We start from the raw sequence: 16,898 nt of genomic DNA on the forward strand, positions 1-16,898 counted from the left end.
ACTGCTGGCTATCCCAAATGTATTTATTTTTTTCTCAGGCCATAGATCAACAAACTTCAAACTCATTTCAGACTCGTATTTCTTATAAATATATGTTTTTATCATAACTATGGCCCTTGTATTACATAGGTTTATCTCCTCCTCATTCCACAGACCATCTAGGTACCTTCCTATAGCCTTTAGACTTACCATTACCCCATGGATTATCCAGTGTTCCAAAGTGATTTTACTGTGTTTGCTATCGCACATAATATTTCTGTTCTGCCTTATAGGGATTATTGCAATTGGATTCATTAACGATGCCATTGTCCAGGGAGATCCTAAAAGTACCTTAGAAGCACTTCTGGCTCCACAAGCCAAACTTCTTGATGTCTCTCAGGAAAATGCCTGCCACTACCAAGATGTCCTCCAGCAGGCCAAGGCCCAAAAGTGCAAGGTAGGAGTGCTGTCCTCGTGTTACGTGAATAGGTTACACAGCATTGGACTTTATCTAAAAATATTTGTATCATTTTTATGAAAAGGCAAGTCGTTCAGTTTTAGGGCAGTGACATTGAGGTAGATGTTGGGCAGTTTTTCCTGTTACTTGCTATGGAACTAACACTGTTATTTGTGGGCCATTAGGCACAACAACAAAACTGAAGCAAACTTTCTCCATCTGCTCACTTTTCAAACTCAGCAGCCCTGTCACATATTATGACTGAGGTTCTAGAGGTATAATGTAATTAAAGGGCACACATGTTGCACCAGGTTCAGAAACCCCATAGCAAGCAATCAGATGTTTTATTTATTATTGTTTTACCTGTTAGTTGACCCTTATTACTAGGCCTGGTGCAAACATTAAACTGTTTCTTTTATATAGTTGCCAACACATGATGGCATATATGTACATGGTATATGAATATGGAATAGATTCAGTTATTCTGTATACACTAAATTCATATACAAGTTCAGAACCTGTTTTCCAGAATTCTAGGGACTACAAAAAAATCATTTAAACATTAAATAAACCAAATAGGATTGTTTTGCCTCAGAAAGGATTAATTTGATGTTACCTGGGATCAAGTACAAGGTACATATTATTACAGAGAAAAAGGAAATCATTTTTAAAATTTTTAATTATTTGATTAAAATAGAGTCTATGGGAGATGGCTTTTCTGTAATTTGGTGCTTTCTAACTAACAAGGTTCTGCATAATGGAATATACCTGTAATAAAAAATCTTTGTGCCTATTCTCCCCTATCCAGTGATAACAATTTACTCATGTAGGAGGTACTCCCAGTCTTAGGCCAACATCTCTACTCTATACAAGTATGGGATCCCTTATCCGGAAACCCGTTATCCAAAAAGTTCCAAATTATGGGGAGGCCATCTCCCATAGACTTCATTATAAGCAAATAATTCTAATTTTTAAAAATGATTTCCTTTTGCTGTGTAATAATAAAACAGTACTTTGTTCTAGATCCCCAGTAAGATATAATTAATCCTTATTGGAGGCAAAACAATCCTATCCTGGGTCCCATACCTGTACTTTAGAAGCAAGTGGTCAGACCCCAAAATTGTGTGAGCCTGCTGTGGCCCTGTGTATGTATACTTTTATTTACAAAGAGCTACTTGTAAGCCCTCTGCTGATAAGCAGGTACACCAACAGGATCAGGCTGTTCAGGTAAGGCAGTTGCTTGTTTTGCCCCATGTGCTATAGACCTAAGGGTGGAGGGAAAGGAGTCTGGGAGGCCTAGTAGTCGTGCATTCTGCAGTGGATGTTCTCCTCTGGGTTTTACAGGATTCCAAAAGGCACATTTGTATCAATTTTTATGAATAAACAAATGAAAAGGCATCAAGATTAGGTAGATATAAAGATACTACTGGTGCATACAGCACAACAGGCTGAGAATATCTAAGTAATTTTAATGATCATCCTTATGAGCGCTAACAAGCAGCTGCAGCCCCACATGGTCCATTTAGCTTAATTATATTAGTGCACAATAGAAAGTGGCTCCCTTGTTTACAATGAACATGCACATTCCTGCTTTCTTCTCACAATTTCAGTACCATCTCTTAAAGAGACAAACAGAAAAGAGGAGTTCAGGAAATACATGACTTTACCCTGGCTTTCCTAAAGGTCATGTGTTTGCATCAGAAACCATTTCCATTGTGCACATTATGGTGGCAATAAAAACTCTGCAACCAAATTCTTGCTACTCATTTCATTGGATTTACAGTACAAGGCAAGAGAATGCGGGGCTGGTTGCCTTATCCTGAGTGCAGCCGCAAGTTGTCTCTCTTAATGCAAGGGGGGAAGTCGGGCAGATCTGCAGGGCCCACTTTGCCTAGAGAAAAGAACAGCTGTGTTTTTATACCTGACTGGTGATAAACAGGATTTAAGCATCCCTCGTCACTCTCTTCACTTTTATAGGAGAAACCATTGCTGCAAATAAATTCTCTACTTTCACTGGCTGAACAGATGGATATAAATCAAGAAATGTATATTAAGTATTTGAATTTTGTTTTGCCTTTCTCTGCTGCCATCTGCTGGCACAGATATATAAAATCACTGTCTGATTGAGTGATACCTGTACCTAAAAAAAGTACATAGAAATCATCTTTAGTAGCAGAAAAATAGAAATTCCCCCATGCAAAAACAAAAAGTTGCAATAACTTTTAAGCTTATGGCACACAGGGGTGGATTGTCGACCTTTGCAGTCAGTGAGAAGCAGCCAACCAGCGTCATTGGGCTGCATTTCCCAGCAGAGCATTGCAAGGGTGTTGTGTATGTGTATATGGTTATTGCTGATGCATTGTATGTGTATAAATATAAATTAGTACAGCCTATAAAATATATAACATTCAGTCAATTGCAAGTTTAAAAAAAATAAACACATTTTTTATTGAAAAATTGAAATATAAGAGGTAACAAATGCTGCTACACAACACAGACAAAAATTTTGTGCTATTCATATACATTAATATAATAGAGGATCCACGAATAAACTGTAACAAATGTTGTAATGTCATCACATAAATTACACGTAGTATTTACTTTAGCTTGGGGTTAAACGACCTGTTTAAAGCAATTGATACATTTATACAGTCATGTAACTCCTTTGTGTTATCAAATATCCTTATATTACAGTGGGATTGAATGGCTGCCCATGTGTACTATAGGTACTGATACACTCAGAGGCCTTGTATGAGCTGGCAGCTTCCACTACAGAAAAGGGATGTTCTGTGTTATTCCCTAATATATCACGGTGATACAAGGAAAAATAAAACTTTATTTATATACATACGTATTTAATGTGAGTGTAGTTATACTGGGCAAGACAGGTTTAGTGCAAACATGCATTCTTGATTATTTACAATATAGCTAACATTCACACAGCCATTGTGAAACTGTAACAGCCAGCATCCCTTGTCAGCCCCATTGCTAGCTGGCATAACATTAACAGGCAACATAGGATTTATATTATCAGTATTAAACACAATTGGCTGCATGTATGGTGGGTGCAAAAATGATGCAAATCTGCACGTTAGAATTGCTTACATAAATCAGGTAGAATTAACATAGCTGTGCCTCGCACAACTGACGCTTTGTGCCTATTCATTTTGACTTAGGGGCAAGGCATATAGCAAGCCCTATAGTCACATAGAAACCCAGGGTGGGCATTAAATACAGGGTTCCCATTGCATGCTGCACCCACAAGCAATTGTTTATTGAGCCACCTGAATCAGCCATTAATGGAGGGTGCTTAAAAGAAAGTCCATAGCATTCCACCATGACACCCATAATGACATATATACAGATAGACAAATGATTTACATCACTATAGTACTTTTGAACAATAATACATTTTTACGTTACATTTAGTTCTTTGTTGGGTATTTTTGGTTTGATTCTACCACTCCTAGTTTTGCACATGAATGCAACTCTGGCCAGCAGGTGGAGTGGGAGAGCTGGGGAGAGCATTAACTGCTCTGTGGGATGGGGAGTCCAGCTATTAGGAAGGCAAAAGCTTTGCTTGTGTCTCAGTGTTGACTTTCAGTATAGTATTATAGTTTTTTGAGGTATTCACCTTTTTGTATATGAGAAAGTAGAGAAAGGGATCCAAGCAGCTATTTAAGCTGGTTAAGCACAGAGCCATTAGGTAAATGCCATACATGTCGTCATTGTGAGTGTGGTGATAACGCACTTGGTGGATGAGCAGGATTAAATTGCTCGGAGTGAAGCAAAGTGCAAAAATGATGAAGAACAGGACAGTTATTTTCACATACCAGAACCTTTTCCACTCATTAGTGGTAAGTGCTCTGATAATGGAGAAGTAACAGAAAGCCACGACAGAAAATGGGATCAGAAATCCAAAGACCACCATTGATATGAAGTAATAGAACTGAAAAGCATTATGGGAGATGTCGTATACATCATGGCAGGTAATGATATTCTTCAGCTCCTTTATGTGATAGGTTTGCCTGGTTATGAAAAATGGGATCATGTAGACAAGCACAATGGCACACACAAGTAGGCACACGAGTACCGTATAGGTCCCTTTCGGCAAGCTCCTGTATATAAATGGATGGACAATGGCAATGTAGCGGTTGATGCTAAAGCACATCAGGAGCAGAATGGAGCAGTACATGTTAAAGTACAAGAAAATGGTCATGGCCCGGCACATGGTTTCTCCAAAAATCCAGTTGTTGCCGTTTAAGTGATAAGCTATCTTAAAAGGCAGCATGAGGCAATAGAGCAAGTCAGAGGTGGCTAAGCTGGCGTAGAGCACAGTGGTGCACACAGATGTCACCTGATGGAACAGCATCCATAGTACCAAGGCATTGGCTGGCACACCAATGAGCACAACAATGATATAGATGCCCGGTATCAGTTCCCTGCTTACTTTGCCACTTAGGTACACCAAGGTTGAATTGCTGACTTTAGTGATGGTGTGTTCGCTGGCGACTTTAAAGGCATTATTGCTGGAGATTCTTAGAAAAGGATTATTATTGGTCGTGGTGTCTGGCAGGCCATGCAGAATGCTATGGGAAAGCTCTTCATATTCCCCACCTTCTTTCTTTCCCCGAAATGTCTTGGGTACAGCAGATTCATTTTTCTCCAGCGTATCCTCATCTGGAAAAAATGAGAGAATATTTATAGCTTTGTTACCTATGGCTTTGGATAGATTACTTTTAAATCCTCATGTCCAACTTGAAATTTCATTGCATTTTATATCAAACTAACCCCCATCCGCTGATTGATGGTGATTTATGATCCCCAACACTATACTGTGAGCCTTATCCACAAACCACACATCACCACTTATATACAGCCATATACAGGTATGGGATATATTATACAGAAAGCTCTGAATTATTGGAAGGCCAACTCCTATAGACTCCATTTTAATCAAATAATTCAAAATATTAAAAATGATTCCCTTTTTCTCAGTACTTGATCCCAGCTATATATATATATATTTAATTCTTGTTGAAGGCAAAACAATCCTAATGGGTTTATTTAATGTTTAAATTATTTTTTAGTAGTCTTAAGGTATGGAGATCTAAATTGTGGAAAGATCCCTTATCCGGAAATACCTGTATAGTAACTTGGGCAAGGATGTCCCCAAAGCAATAAACACAAACAATTTGAGGTTTCTTTTATTATTTTAACTACTTTACACCTTTAAAAACTAAGTGTGGGTTGGCTGATACAGGTTACTGCATCTTGCCCAGAATAAATGTGGCCCAAAACCCCACAAAGTTTTGCCTAGAGAAATGCAACTTTGTGCAGTTCAGTCTAAATCTTCCTGACACAGATACATTTTTATTAAAACAGAGTGTTTACCTTAATATACAGCTAAAATATGTATCATTTTCCTGTAGTGTTCTGACTACCTTCCAGTGGGTTATTCTGGCCCTCTCCTTCCTGTCCTTGAGTTGTTGTTTCCTCACATTCTGTCTGTGCCAGAGCCCATGTTTAAGTGCATTGTATTGCCTTAGATACCATTATGTTCTGTTCCTTGGCTTAGCCTTGTGTCACACAGCCGTTGCCTACACACTCCCCAGTCCCCTTCCTCTCTCTGCAGCTGTGTCTGGAAATACATTTTATCCTGACCATCCTATGGGACTGTAACCAGTAATAATAATAATAACTTCCTTTAATGGTTAAAGTCACTTGCTAAAGGTAATCAATTCTGAATATTATGTTCTTGTGTCAAATTGCCAACCTTTACCACTGCACAGGCATTTTCTAATATATCTAATCAGGGCTGTTCAACCTAGGACCCTCCAGGTTTGTGGGAAGCTGCAGTTGCATTAAACAACATCTGAAGGGCCCTAGGTTGGATATCCCTGATAAATGTATTGACCATACCTCATGATTTTTACACCTTGGGGCGCAGGGCATATGCCATCTCTTCCCTGAACTACAACAAGCCCTTTTTCTCTGCTTTCAGTATCGTCTGTGCTGTTGGCTTCTACAAAAGTTGATGGGATTGTTCTAGTGTCTTATTGATTGTCCTGCAGTGTGGGATCCATTATCTGGAAAGCTTTGGGACTTGGAATTTTCCATATATGGGGGGTTTCTGTAATCTGGATCACCAGTGATTGTTTTCTAAAAATCATTGAAACATGAAATAAACCCAGTAGGGTTGGTTTGCTACCAATATAGATTTAGGCAGCTTAGGTAGGATCAAGTACAAACTACTGTTTCATTATTACAGAATAACACTAGAACTATATACTGAAGTAACAGGTTAAGCTATTTCAACCTGTGGAACTATGTTAATAACCATTAATAAACATTTGGCCATAAACGTAGCAATGCGTAGCAAAACGTCGCACGAAAGATAGTTCCCACCCTCCAAATGGGTTTTTTTTTTTAGGGACAGGATCCTTTATAACTCACCTTTGAGCCCCAGAGCAACCCCACACAAAAGGAATAGGACAAGGAAGGGACTCATCTTCAGCCTTTTTCCATTCAGTGGTACTTCTCCCAGTTTGGTGCCCCTCTGGAGCCGAGTGTCGTGTCTGTACTGGGAGCTGCTGGGGCTGTGTGAGATGTTGCAGAGCTGAAGGCGTGACTTATAGGAACACACAGGACTGGACAAGCCGACAGGAAGGGATCCGTTTTCAAACAATCCTTAACTCTTACTTATCCCACACTGTTCTCCTCGGCTGTATGATGGGTTCTAACGTTAAACAATTTAAAGCAATTCCACTTTTCAAGTAATTCCAGTTTTTTATGCAAAGCTTCTTAATGATTCTTGTAAAAGGATGGTTTACCTTTAAGTTAACTACTTGTATTTTTATAGAATGGCCAATTCTAAGCAACTTTTCTATTGGTCTTCATTATTTTTGAAATTATTTGCAGTCTTCTCTTTGTAGCTTTCAAATGGGGGGCCCTGACCCCAGCATCAGAAAACTATTGCTCTGTGAAGCTACAGTTTTGTTGTTGTTGTTAATTTTTTTTTTAACTTACTTTTCTGTTCAGGGCCTCTCCTAATCATATTCCTGTCTCTCATTCAAACCACTCCCTGATGAAAGGTGAACAACCCCTTTAAGAAAGAGGCACATAACCCAGGGTTTGACCCAAATCCAGCACAGTTTGTAGGGTTCAAATTCAGCTGCGTACTTGCCACTGACAACTGAGACAAATCTTAATATCCCAGTAGCTCAGGTAGATAAAACACCCACTGATAGATGTGGTGTATTACTTTTTTCAGATAATTCTCAGTAAGGGCAGTGAGACATGGGGACATTTGTAGCCAATGTAAAAAAAAATCACTACTGCTAGCTACAAATCTCCCCAAAAATGCCTTGCCATAGACTACCACTGGGATCTAACATTGTGGCGATCTGGCTTAATCATGGGAAATTGTGAAGGGAGGCAATATCCCGCAAGTAGGCCAGATTGCTCCGAGTAATATGTTTTACATGCGACAATCCCAATGTTAGTCTATGGCAAGGCATTTTTAGGGGAGATTTATAGCCAGCGGCAGCAATTTTTTAACACTGGCTTCGAATCTCCCTGTGTTTCATGATATGAACCTGTCTCTAGGCTGTTTCCAATACAGTGTTCAGCTTTTTATATTAGTGGCCTTTATCAAGATGGTGCATTAGGTTAGAGGCAAATATTGGACTGATTAAAATGGAAGTAAAGCCTTCTCAGGCAATCTTTCTTTTTAGAACCAGTTCACTGTCCCACTGTCCCCAACTGCATAATTGACACACACCCCAGCTTAACTGTGCCCCCATAGCATAGCCACAGCTGTAGAGCTACACAGAAATGTTAGCAGCTGCCATTTTTGAACTGTCTTTAGTTCCCCTTTAAGATGTAACTACACACTTGAAGTCTTTGATCTCTACGTTGCGAACGGGTGGGGGGGCTGCCTCAAGCACTTGGCCTCTGGAGAAGTGATGGTTTACGCTGCATATTGGACCCTCAATTTATAGGAATGAGAATGGGTGCAAATGCGGGATCCAGTTAATGACCGAAAACAGGACCCTCGCTGAAGGCATGCAGGTTTTGACTTGCAGAATATGAGGGTATTTCCACCATTTTGCTACATTCTTTAGCAATATGCACATTCATATACTATTGCACAATAATGCAGACGTGAAAAGTTCTTCCTATAGGCCCATTTAGCCCATAGCAGCATCTAGAAATGATTGTATTACCTCACAGACAGATCTGATATGTGAATCCTGTCATGAAATGACTTATGGCTGCTAGTCTGGGCTGGCAGGCTGATAATTTTCCAGGAAAGGCAGTAGTAGCTATTACTGGAAGTAGTACAATTGCAACTTATATTTGTAAGTGACGTTTAGTGCAAACTTCTAAGTTGACCTGGGTGAACAACGTGTAAATCACATTTAAAGGAGAAGGAAAGGCTAAGTCACTTGGGGGTGCCAAAATGTTAGGCACCCACCAGTGACTTTAATCGCTTACCTTTTACCCCGGGCTGGTGCTCCTGTGAGAAGAAAACTGCAACAGGCCAGGGTACCTGCAAGTGGGTGTCTCTTCCTTCTACTGTCTTTGTGCGCTTGCACATGTGCAGTAGAGTGAAAGCCAAACTTTAACAGAAAAGTCACCTTTTTAACTCTGCACATGCGCCAGCCCCGGAATTCAAAAGACAGAAGGAAGAGGAAACACTCGCTGCAGGTACCCTGGGCTCGTGTGGTTTTATCCTAACAGGAGCACCGGCCCGGGGTAAGCAATTAAAGTCCCTGGGGGGTGCCTAACACTTATACATTTATACCTCACATAGTCCTCTAAATGTTGTTCACTTCATTGCAAGAAGCCAGAAGGGGGCATGGCCTAGTAGGCAAGGGGGCATTATGTTGTTGAGGTCACTGAGCAGTGCCATGGATACCCACATTCTTTTAAAGCAGCAGAGCTTTGCATCTGACCAGGTAAGGGCTCTGGCACACGGGGAGATTAGTCGCCCGTGACAAATCTCCCTGTTCGCGGGCGACTAATCTCCCCGAAATGCCATCCCGCCGGCGATTTACATTTTCGCCGGTGGGATGGCATTTCGGGGAGATTTGTCGCGGGCGTCTAATCTCCCCATGTGCCAGAGCCCTAAATGAGCAGAGAAATAAAGGATAGGGGTGTAAAAGCTCTGTACTATGAACAGAGGTATCTATAGATAGGGCCAGTAAATATAGGCCTATGTGCAACAAGGAAAGGAGCGGGTGATTACAATAATATCCCAACTCACCATATTACACTGTGAAATTGTGCCCTTTGTCCTACTTAGATGTGGGGCCTGGAAAGCTTCCAAGATCGGCCCCTCCCTGTCTGTCTAGTGAGGCAGCAAGACTTTGCTTTAGCTCCCATAATATGACTGTCCAGATGGGTCACACACTCCCACTTACAATAACATTACTCTGGGTGTTTTTAAATTTTTTGTTTTTACTCTTTTTGTTTTAAATATTGCAATTCTGTCAGTAAGTGAGAGTTAAATATACCCAATACATAGCAGGGCTTTGTATTAGTTAACGCTTGTAAAACACACACTGGACAGAACTTTATCTGTTTAGAGATTTTCTGGGTTTAGGGTGCAAACAGGAGCCACTGCCCTGAGCCCTGTGCCCTAATCCCTGAGCCCTGAGTCCTGAACTCTGCGCCAGCACCAGAGCGCAGCAGTGGGGTCAGTAGTTATTGTAGGGGAATATGGTGACAATAAGGCAGTGCGATCGCTTCAGTACCTCAGCCCATGCTGTGTTTTGTGGTGCCAAAGGCAGGCAGTGTTTCAGGCTTTGGGCTTCAAAGGTTCAGCAAGGGCTTACTTATCAATTTTCAAAATTGTGAATTTGAGATTTTTTTTCTAAATTGAATAATTATGCACATCAAATGCTCATTTATGTCTTAATTAGGAAAACTCATTTGAATAAAAAATTTTCATGTTCGAGGTTTCAAGCTCTAAAACCTCAATAAATTTGATAATATAGCTTGACTTTGCCTATGACAACTCCCATTAACTTCTATAGAAACTCGTAGGCTTTTACATGACAAATTTTTACATTCAAGCTCTCGGGTTTTTTGCACTTAATAAATACCAGACATTTGAATTTTTGAGCCATAACTCAAATTCTAGTTTTTTAAGCACAAAAAACTCGAATTGAGAAAAAAAATCAAAAACGAGCGTTGATAATCACCCCCTTAATAGCAGCGTTATTCAAGTGGCCATTTAGCTGTTGGTCAAGCCAGTCAACAAGCACCCACTGATAACCTAATACTATTGTGGGGTGCTTGGGACTTTTTTGTTTAAAGAACAAGGAAATGTAAAATCAGTGGGGTGTGCCGATTTTTTATGCAACCCCCAGCAACTCTGATTGCTTGCATGTCACCCCAAGCCTTGTTTTACGTTTCCTTCTCAGTCGCTGACCTGTAAGTATATAACAGAAACAACCCACTTGTGTTTGTCTACTCAAGGCTCTTGAATACACACAGCACTCCCTTCTGTGTGTTGCAAGTTTCCCGAGAATGCTGGCCACAAGCCAAGCTCCAACAAAAATCATAAGTCTTATTATAGAAATATATTCTACGATATGTGCCCATACTGCATTTGACACAATGGCTAAGGCGTAAATTCCTTATTTTTTTAGCTTCTAAACCTAACTATATGATTTTTCGGCAAAATGAGTAAAAATAAAACACAAACATATTTATCGCCTTCTTGCTAACCAAAGATTTTACAAGAGAAAACATGAATATATCAACACATGCATTCACCCCATTCTATTACCTACCTTCTTCCCTATAAAATCTAAGGCTATATGCACACATTTAGACCCACTCCAGCTTCCATTTACCTTGTTACACTTGTTACCTTTTTACACCTTTGGCTTGCAACTCTGGGCTCTCCTGAGTTGTTTCTGACCAGGGCTCTGTCTGCAAGGAGTTTGTGCTTTCCCCAGTGATGGCATGGGTTTCCTCCCACACTCCAAACACATACAGGCAGGCTTATGCTCCTGATAAAGCTAACCATAGCGTATGTGAAAGTGATTGAGACCTTAGATGCTCCACTAGGGCAGGAATGATGTGACTAATGAATAAGTTGAATAATACAGTATTGTCCTGTTCAGTATGTAGAAATATTCTGCTAACATGCTTATTTTTTACAATTGTTTTGCCTGTAGGAATCTGAAGATGAATCGGCTGCTCTGTGGTTAGATGAAATACAGAAAGGAATCCACAATGCAAACCAGGACAGAGAAGATGCACAGACATGTAGGTATCCTGCACTTCATCATACTGATCCTTTAGACTTATGAGATACAGCAGCATCAATACTGTAAACTTCTACACTTTACAATACAGTTATGGAATCAGACACAGTGGTTAAACATTAAGAAACCTAACATCAGCTTGGAGCTGTATCACTTACGCTGCCTGTGTCCGAATCAAGTACCTATTGACACATACAGACCCTGGAGCTACCACCACCTCCGAACCGGGTTACCACAGTGACTGATGTCGATAGGAGCAATGCAGATAAGGGCCATATTTACCATATAGGCACTAGAGGGCCTGGGCCTAGGGCAGCAGCTTTATGGGGCAGCCCTCAGATGCCTTTATGGTAAATTAAATTTAAGCCAGCACCGGATACCAAAATTTGTTAAATAGCTCTGCACAACAGAGAAACCCCTAATATATCTGTTCCTTTAACAAACAGGAATAGATGCTATTTTTATATGCTGAATTCAAGCTGCAAAACAGTATTCTGCATCATTTGAAATCCTGGCAGAGGGGAGGGACTAAAACATTGATGTTACAAATTGTAACAACTTCTCCACAGCCTACAGACAGCATGCAGGAACTACATAACCACAGTGTATTGCATTTAATGTTCGTTTCCTTGTTGCCATCACGTGTGCAGGAAATTGTGAGATTTGAATGCAGGCTGAGGGACAGCCAAATACTGTTATATTTTGGAAAGTTGCTCGGAATGTAAGTAGTTGGCAAGCCACACAGTACTGTTAGCCAGTTGGTTCCTTTCTGAGCCACTTGTCATTCACCTATAAGGGTAGTGTAAAGGTGGCCATACATGGGTATGTAGCTGTTGACAGGCAGAGTCGCAGCTTATTGGCCTGTGTACGGGGCCCTCAAACGGACCTGTCCGACCAATGTCTGGATGAAAATCGTGTAGATGTCAATCGGGCAGGTTTAAAAATCCGGTCGGGTGAGGAATGCATCAGCTTGTGGATGTGACACTCACTCCTGTCAATGTGATCTGATCATTTGGCCTGAGTGCCGAACAATGGGCTCAATCTGATATAGGCCAACTGAAGGTTGCTGTGGGTTACTAAACCAATTGTACAATGTTCACTTTATATAACCTTAACCCAATGTATTTTTTAATTTTCTGAATATTATATATAGTGGCATCTGGAGTAGCAGAAATTAACTTGGCCCTGGAGAAGGATGATGCCCAGCAGACCCTAATGGCCTTGCAGTGTTCCAAGACTAGATTAAAGGGAGTGCTTCCAGAGTGTTCCGAGGTCTATCACAAGGATCTATGTGAAGCCAAGACACAAAAGACAACTGAAGGTAATATCACTCACTCAAGCAGAAAAAACAGCATGTAGTCTAAAAAATATATATATATATATATAGATATAGTTTGCCTCTTGTTTTCTCTGGTTTTCTCTGGGGATTTGATTGCCATTAAATTGTGGCAGAGGTCATAATGCTTTTCTGGTTCAGGTTGCTTCCTGTACAAGGGGTTTAAAGCAATCACCCTGTATGACGATGGTCTTAATGCCTAGCAAAGGTTTTGGTAATATAAGAAGGAAATGGCTTACAGCCCTAGGCCTAGGTCACGCAGGCAACTGTTTGCCCCATGAAGCATCATCTGGTATTGTTGGATCTAATAAAGAGCCAGCATTTCAGCAACTGGTGGAGCACATAGCTAGGAAATTCAGCCAAAGGCTCCCATTACATGACTGCTGATGCTCCAGGCATCATACCGGTACAACTTGCACCTGATTGCACTCATGTTGTAGAACTGCTTGTCCAAGATTTTACAACTATTTTGGTAGGTGTAATTACATAGAGATTTTGAAGGGAAAATGCAGACTGATATGGTTATTTTTCTCTTAGAGCATTGTCACTTTTAGAGACTGAGGTAGGGTTATACTTTGGCTGAAAATGCAGTTAACCTGGACATAGCTCCTGCCTAACTCCCTTGTCCCCTGGTTTTCAGTGGGAAGTAAATGTTGCTCACATATGACAGTGATGTGGATGAATGGACAGAGTTAATAAGGATAGAACTAGTCGCTTTAACCAAGAACACTGCCCAGGACCCAGGCAAACAATATTTAATGTGGAGTCCTTGTGACGTTGTTGCATTATTTCTTTAAATTGAATATGCCATTGCTTTTCTTTTTTACAGAAGTAGATGAGAGTTTGTGGCTGAAGATAAGAGTGAAGGACAAATATGATTATTATTATAATGTAGAAACAAAGGAAGGATGCTGGGCTCAACCAGAAGGGATTACTCCAAAGCATTCATGGCTTACCAGGGAGGAAATACAGGTTTGTTATGAATTGTTCATGGAACAAATAGAAGGAATCTCTTGATAAAAGTTTAAAGGAGAACTAAAGCTCAAAAATAAATTTGTTAGATATGCTACTCATATGTTTTGGGCTTCTGTACAGCCTAAGGCCCCACAGCTCTTTAGCAGGGAAGCTGGGTGCCACTGGAGATGGCCAAAATTTGTCCCCATCTTATATTCTGCAGATGCCCAGCACATGCTGTAGGATGCAGTCGGTTATCTGACAGACTCACAGAATAGTGAATATGTACACACAATACATAAAATGCAAGGCTGATTAATCAATTTATTTAGAATCACTTTACATGGCAGCATAGAAACCAGTTCATTCTGCACCATAACTGATTTATTAATAATCAGGCCTATATCATCAGCTTCTATGACAGATGTCTTGTAAAGTGTTACACATAAACGTAGCTCCTCAACAGCAGCCTAGGACACCTGGCATTTTCAAACCTGCTCAATAGATATCTGGCCAATATTTAGGCAGATTTCAGTTGGGCAGGAAGTCCCATGTACCCCATACACAGGGCCAGCATTTATAGGACTTTACGTTGCATCTTCCTACACCCATGGAAGTAAACTCTGGTTCTGCCTCTCTTCACTGCATATTTAAGGACTACACGGAGCAGATTTTGGCCATAAAGTACAAAGTACACACTGCAAATTAGCACCCCCTCTGCTCCTTATGTGGGTACATGGACAGTAATGTAATGCAACTGTCCATACACACACAGAATGCTTTCTGTCTGAATCCACTTAATGTTGGCACTGATAGGTGCATTACAGTCCTGTATGGGGAGGGGAAGACAGGAGCAAACTGAGCATGCTTATGCCATGCCCTGCCCTGAAGGATTTTTCTGACACAGAAGATTATGAATAGAAGGAAAGAGATGTGGTGTTTCTTTTTACTGAGGACTTCTGTAAAGGTGGCCATACACGCGCCGATATTTTATTACTTTGTTTCATATGATAATCAGTGAATATGTGGTTGGAGAAGAGGCGACTGATCGGTAAAAGCCTTGGATATTAGTCGTCTCATCGATCGATCAAAAAAATTTTGATCAGGCACTTTTGAATGTTCCCAAACATTGTAACACTGATGCTAAATCGTCATTAATGCTGATCATTAGTAGAGTTGACGAATGATTTTTCCTACGACCAGTGGTGTATGTGTATGGCCATCTTTGTTTAAGGTGAAGACACGCGTAGCTACTAGTAGCAGAGGCTATTCTCAATTGTCTATGGCAGGGTATTTTCTGGAGTTTAGTTGCCATAAAAAAGTTGCTGCTACTATTAGCTCAGTGCTTCTTCACCCTTTTGGTTGTATTTACATACACCTTTCTGATAAATCTTACTTAGTTTTTACCTTTCCTTCTCCTTTAAACAAATGATAATTGCAGTTCCGTGCCAAACAAACAAAACATGCTACAGTATTGCAAAACCAAGTTATTTGTCAGGATGATCTGTCCTTTAGGCATCTTTCTTGGTTATGTTTTCTTTGTTGTTATTTACAGGAAGACATATCTTGGTGTAGATAACAAATTCTGTGACGGACAATCAAAGAACACACATTTATAGTGAACTAAAGCAATCTGCACCCCTAGTTACCACTTCTTCTCTTTGGTTTTATGGATACCAGAAAATAAGCCAGGAAGTGATAGCAACACTGAGTTTTTCAGTATCATTTCATGCCAAGCTTTGTTTTCAGTTACAGCCAGTAGCCATGTTTAAATATATAATTGTGAGTATAACAATGTTGTCTTTCAGGGAGTATTACTTTCCTGCTCTATCAGTACAGGTCAGTGCTCGCTTGCAATAAACATATCAGTGACTGTTATCTGCAGATGCTGTATATTCACTCAGTGGCTGTGGCTGAAGTCTAGGTTTTGTGGTATACAGTGCGGTTAGCAGTTTGTGTGCCTCGGTGTGATTCAGTCCCTATGGAATGCACAAAACAGCCTCATGGGAGAGCCCTTTAATCATGTGTGTACACTGTGACCTTTATTATGCTCGGGTCATTGCTTTGCACAATTCTTAGCCATAATAAAACAGCCACACAAGTTAAACAAATAGGAATAATTGTACATTTTAGCAATCTTTATTATGGTCTGGGTTTGTTTAGTGTAGGGACCCATTTCTGAGTGAAGGGGGCCCTTCACTGAGTCAAGGGGGTCTTACACGGAGTGAAGGGGACATGTCAACCCCAAAAATATTGCAAGAATAATAAAAGAATAATAATAAATATACATTATTATATAATATATACAATGAAATAATTCTAAGCAACTTTGTAATATACAGTCATTGCATATTTGTAATGGTTTTTTAGTTATTTGTATATATAATTGCTATTAAAAGCAGTGTTTGCCTGTCCTTTCTATTCTCTGCCCTGGGGGCTCTGACTGTTGAAACACTGTAACACAGGGCAGCAGATTTTACAGACCTGACTTGCTGGGGAAGCAAGACCTTTGCAACATTGTTAAAAAAGTAAAATATAATAATAAAAAAACAACAAAACACAAATACAAGAGTATTGTAGAAATGATACCTATATTGGCTAACAATAAAAATACATTGCAAGCTTTCGGAGCTCTAAGGCCCCTTCATCAGGCATAATACAAATGAGAACTGAAATGGCACAACATTTATACTGATAGATCAGAGAGAAGTGTTTACAAGCAATAAATTAGGAAGTTACAGATAGATACGTAACTGACTGTCATAGACTGAGAGAGACAGGACTTTCCCCTGTCCCCATATACTGACCCCATATCCCCACCCCTTAAACCCCCCCATTTAACAACCAGGAGTTCAGCAAATGCTGCTTTTTATAGCTATTATATTTA

The 16,898-nt window shown here is 40.1% G+C and overlaps 2 protein-coding genes across 3 annotated transcripts in view; one reads left to right on the forward strand and one right to left on the reverse strand.

The window, feature by feature from the left end:
- Positions 1-16,898, forward strand: part of iqgap2 (IQ motif containing GTPase activating protein 2) — a 164,929-nt gene that overhangs the window by 101,435 nt on the left and 46,596 nt on the right. For both annotated transcript variants that reach the window (XM_031893843.1, XM_031893849.1), the window contains 4 exons: positions 273-436; positions 11,632-11,722; positions 12,875-13,042; positions 13,887-14,029. In XM_031893843.1, the coding sequence (XP_031749703.1) occupies positions 273-436; positions 11,632-11,722; positions 12,875-13,042; positions 13,887-14,029 (566 nt within the window). The remainder of the gene's footprint in view (positions 1-272; positions 437-11,631; positions 11,723-12,874; positions 13,043-13,886; positions 14,030-16,898) is intronic.
- On the reverse strand, positions 2,856-6,998 carry f2rl2 (coagulation factor II (thrombin) receptor-like 2). The gene is given in 2 exon segments (NM_001045769.1): positions 2,856-5,116; positions 6,893-6,998. Coding segments are annotated over 2 exon segments (1,176 nt in total). The 5' UTR covers positions 6,948-6,998; the 3' UTR covers positions 2,856-3,995.

The sequence above is a fragment of the Xenopus tropicalis genome, chromosome 1, assembly GCF_000004195.4.
Source record: "Xenopus tropicalis strain Nigerian chromosome 1, UCB_Xtro_10.0, whole genome shotgun sequence".
Classification (NCBI taxonomy): domain Eukaryota; kingdom Metazoa; phylum Chordata; class Amphibia; order Anura; family Pipidae; genus Xenopus; species Xenopus tropicalis.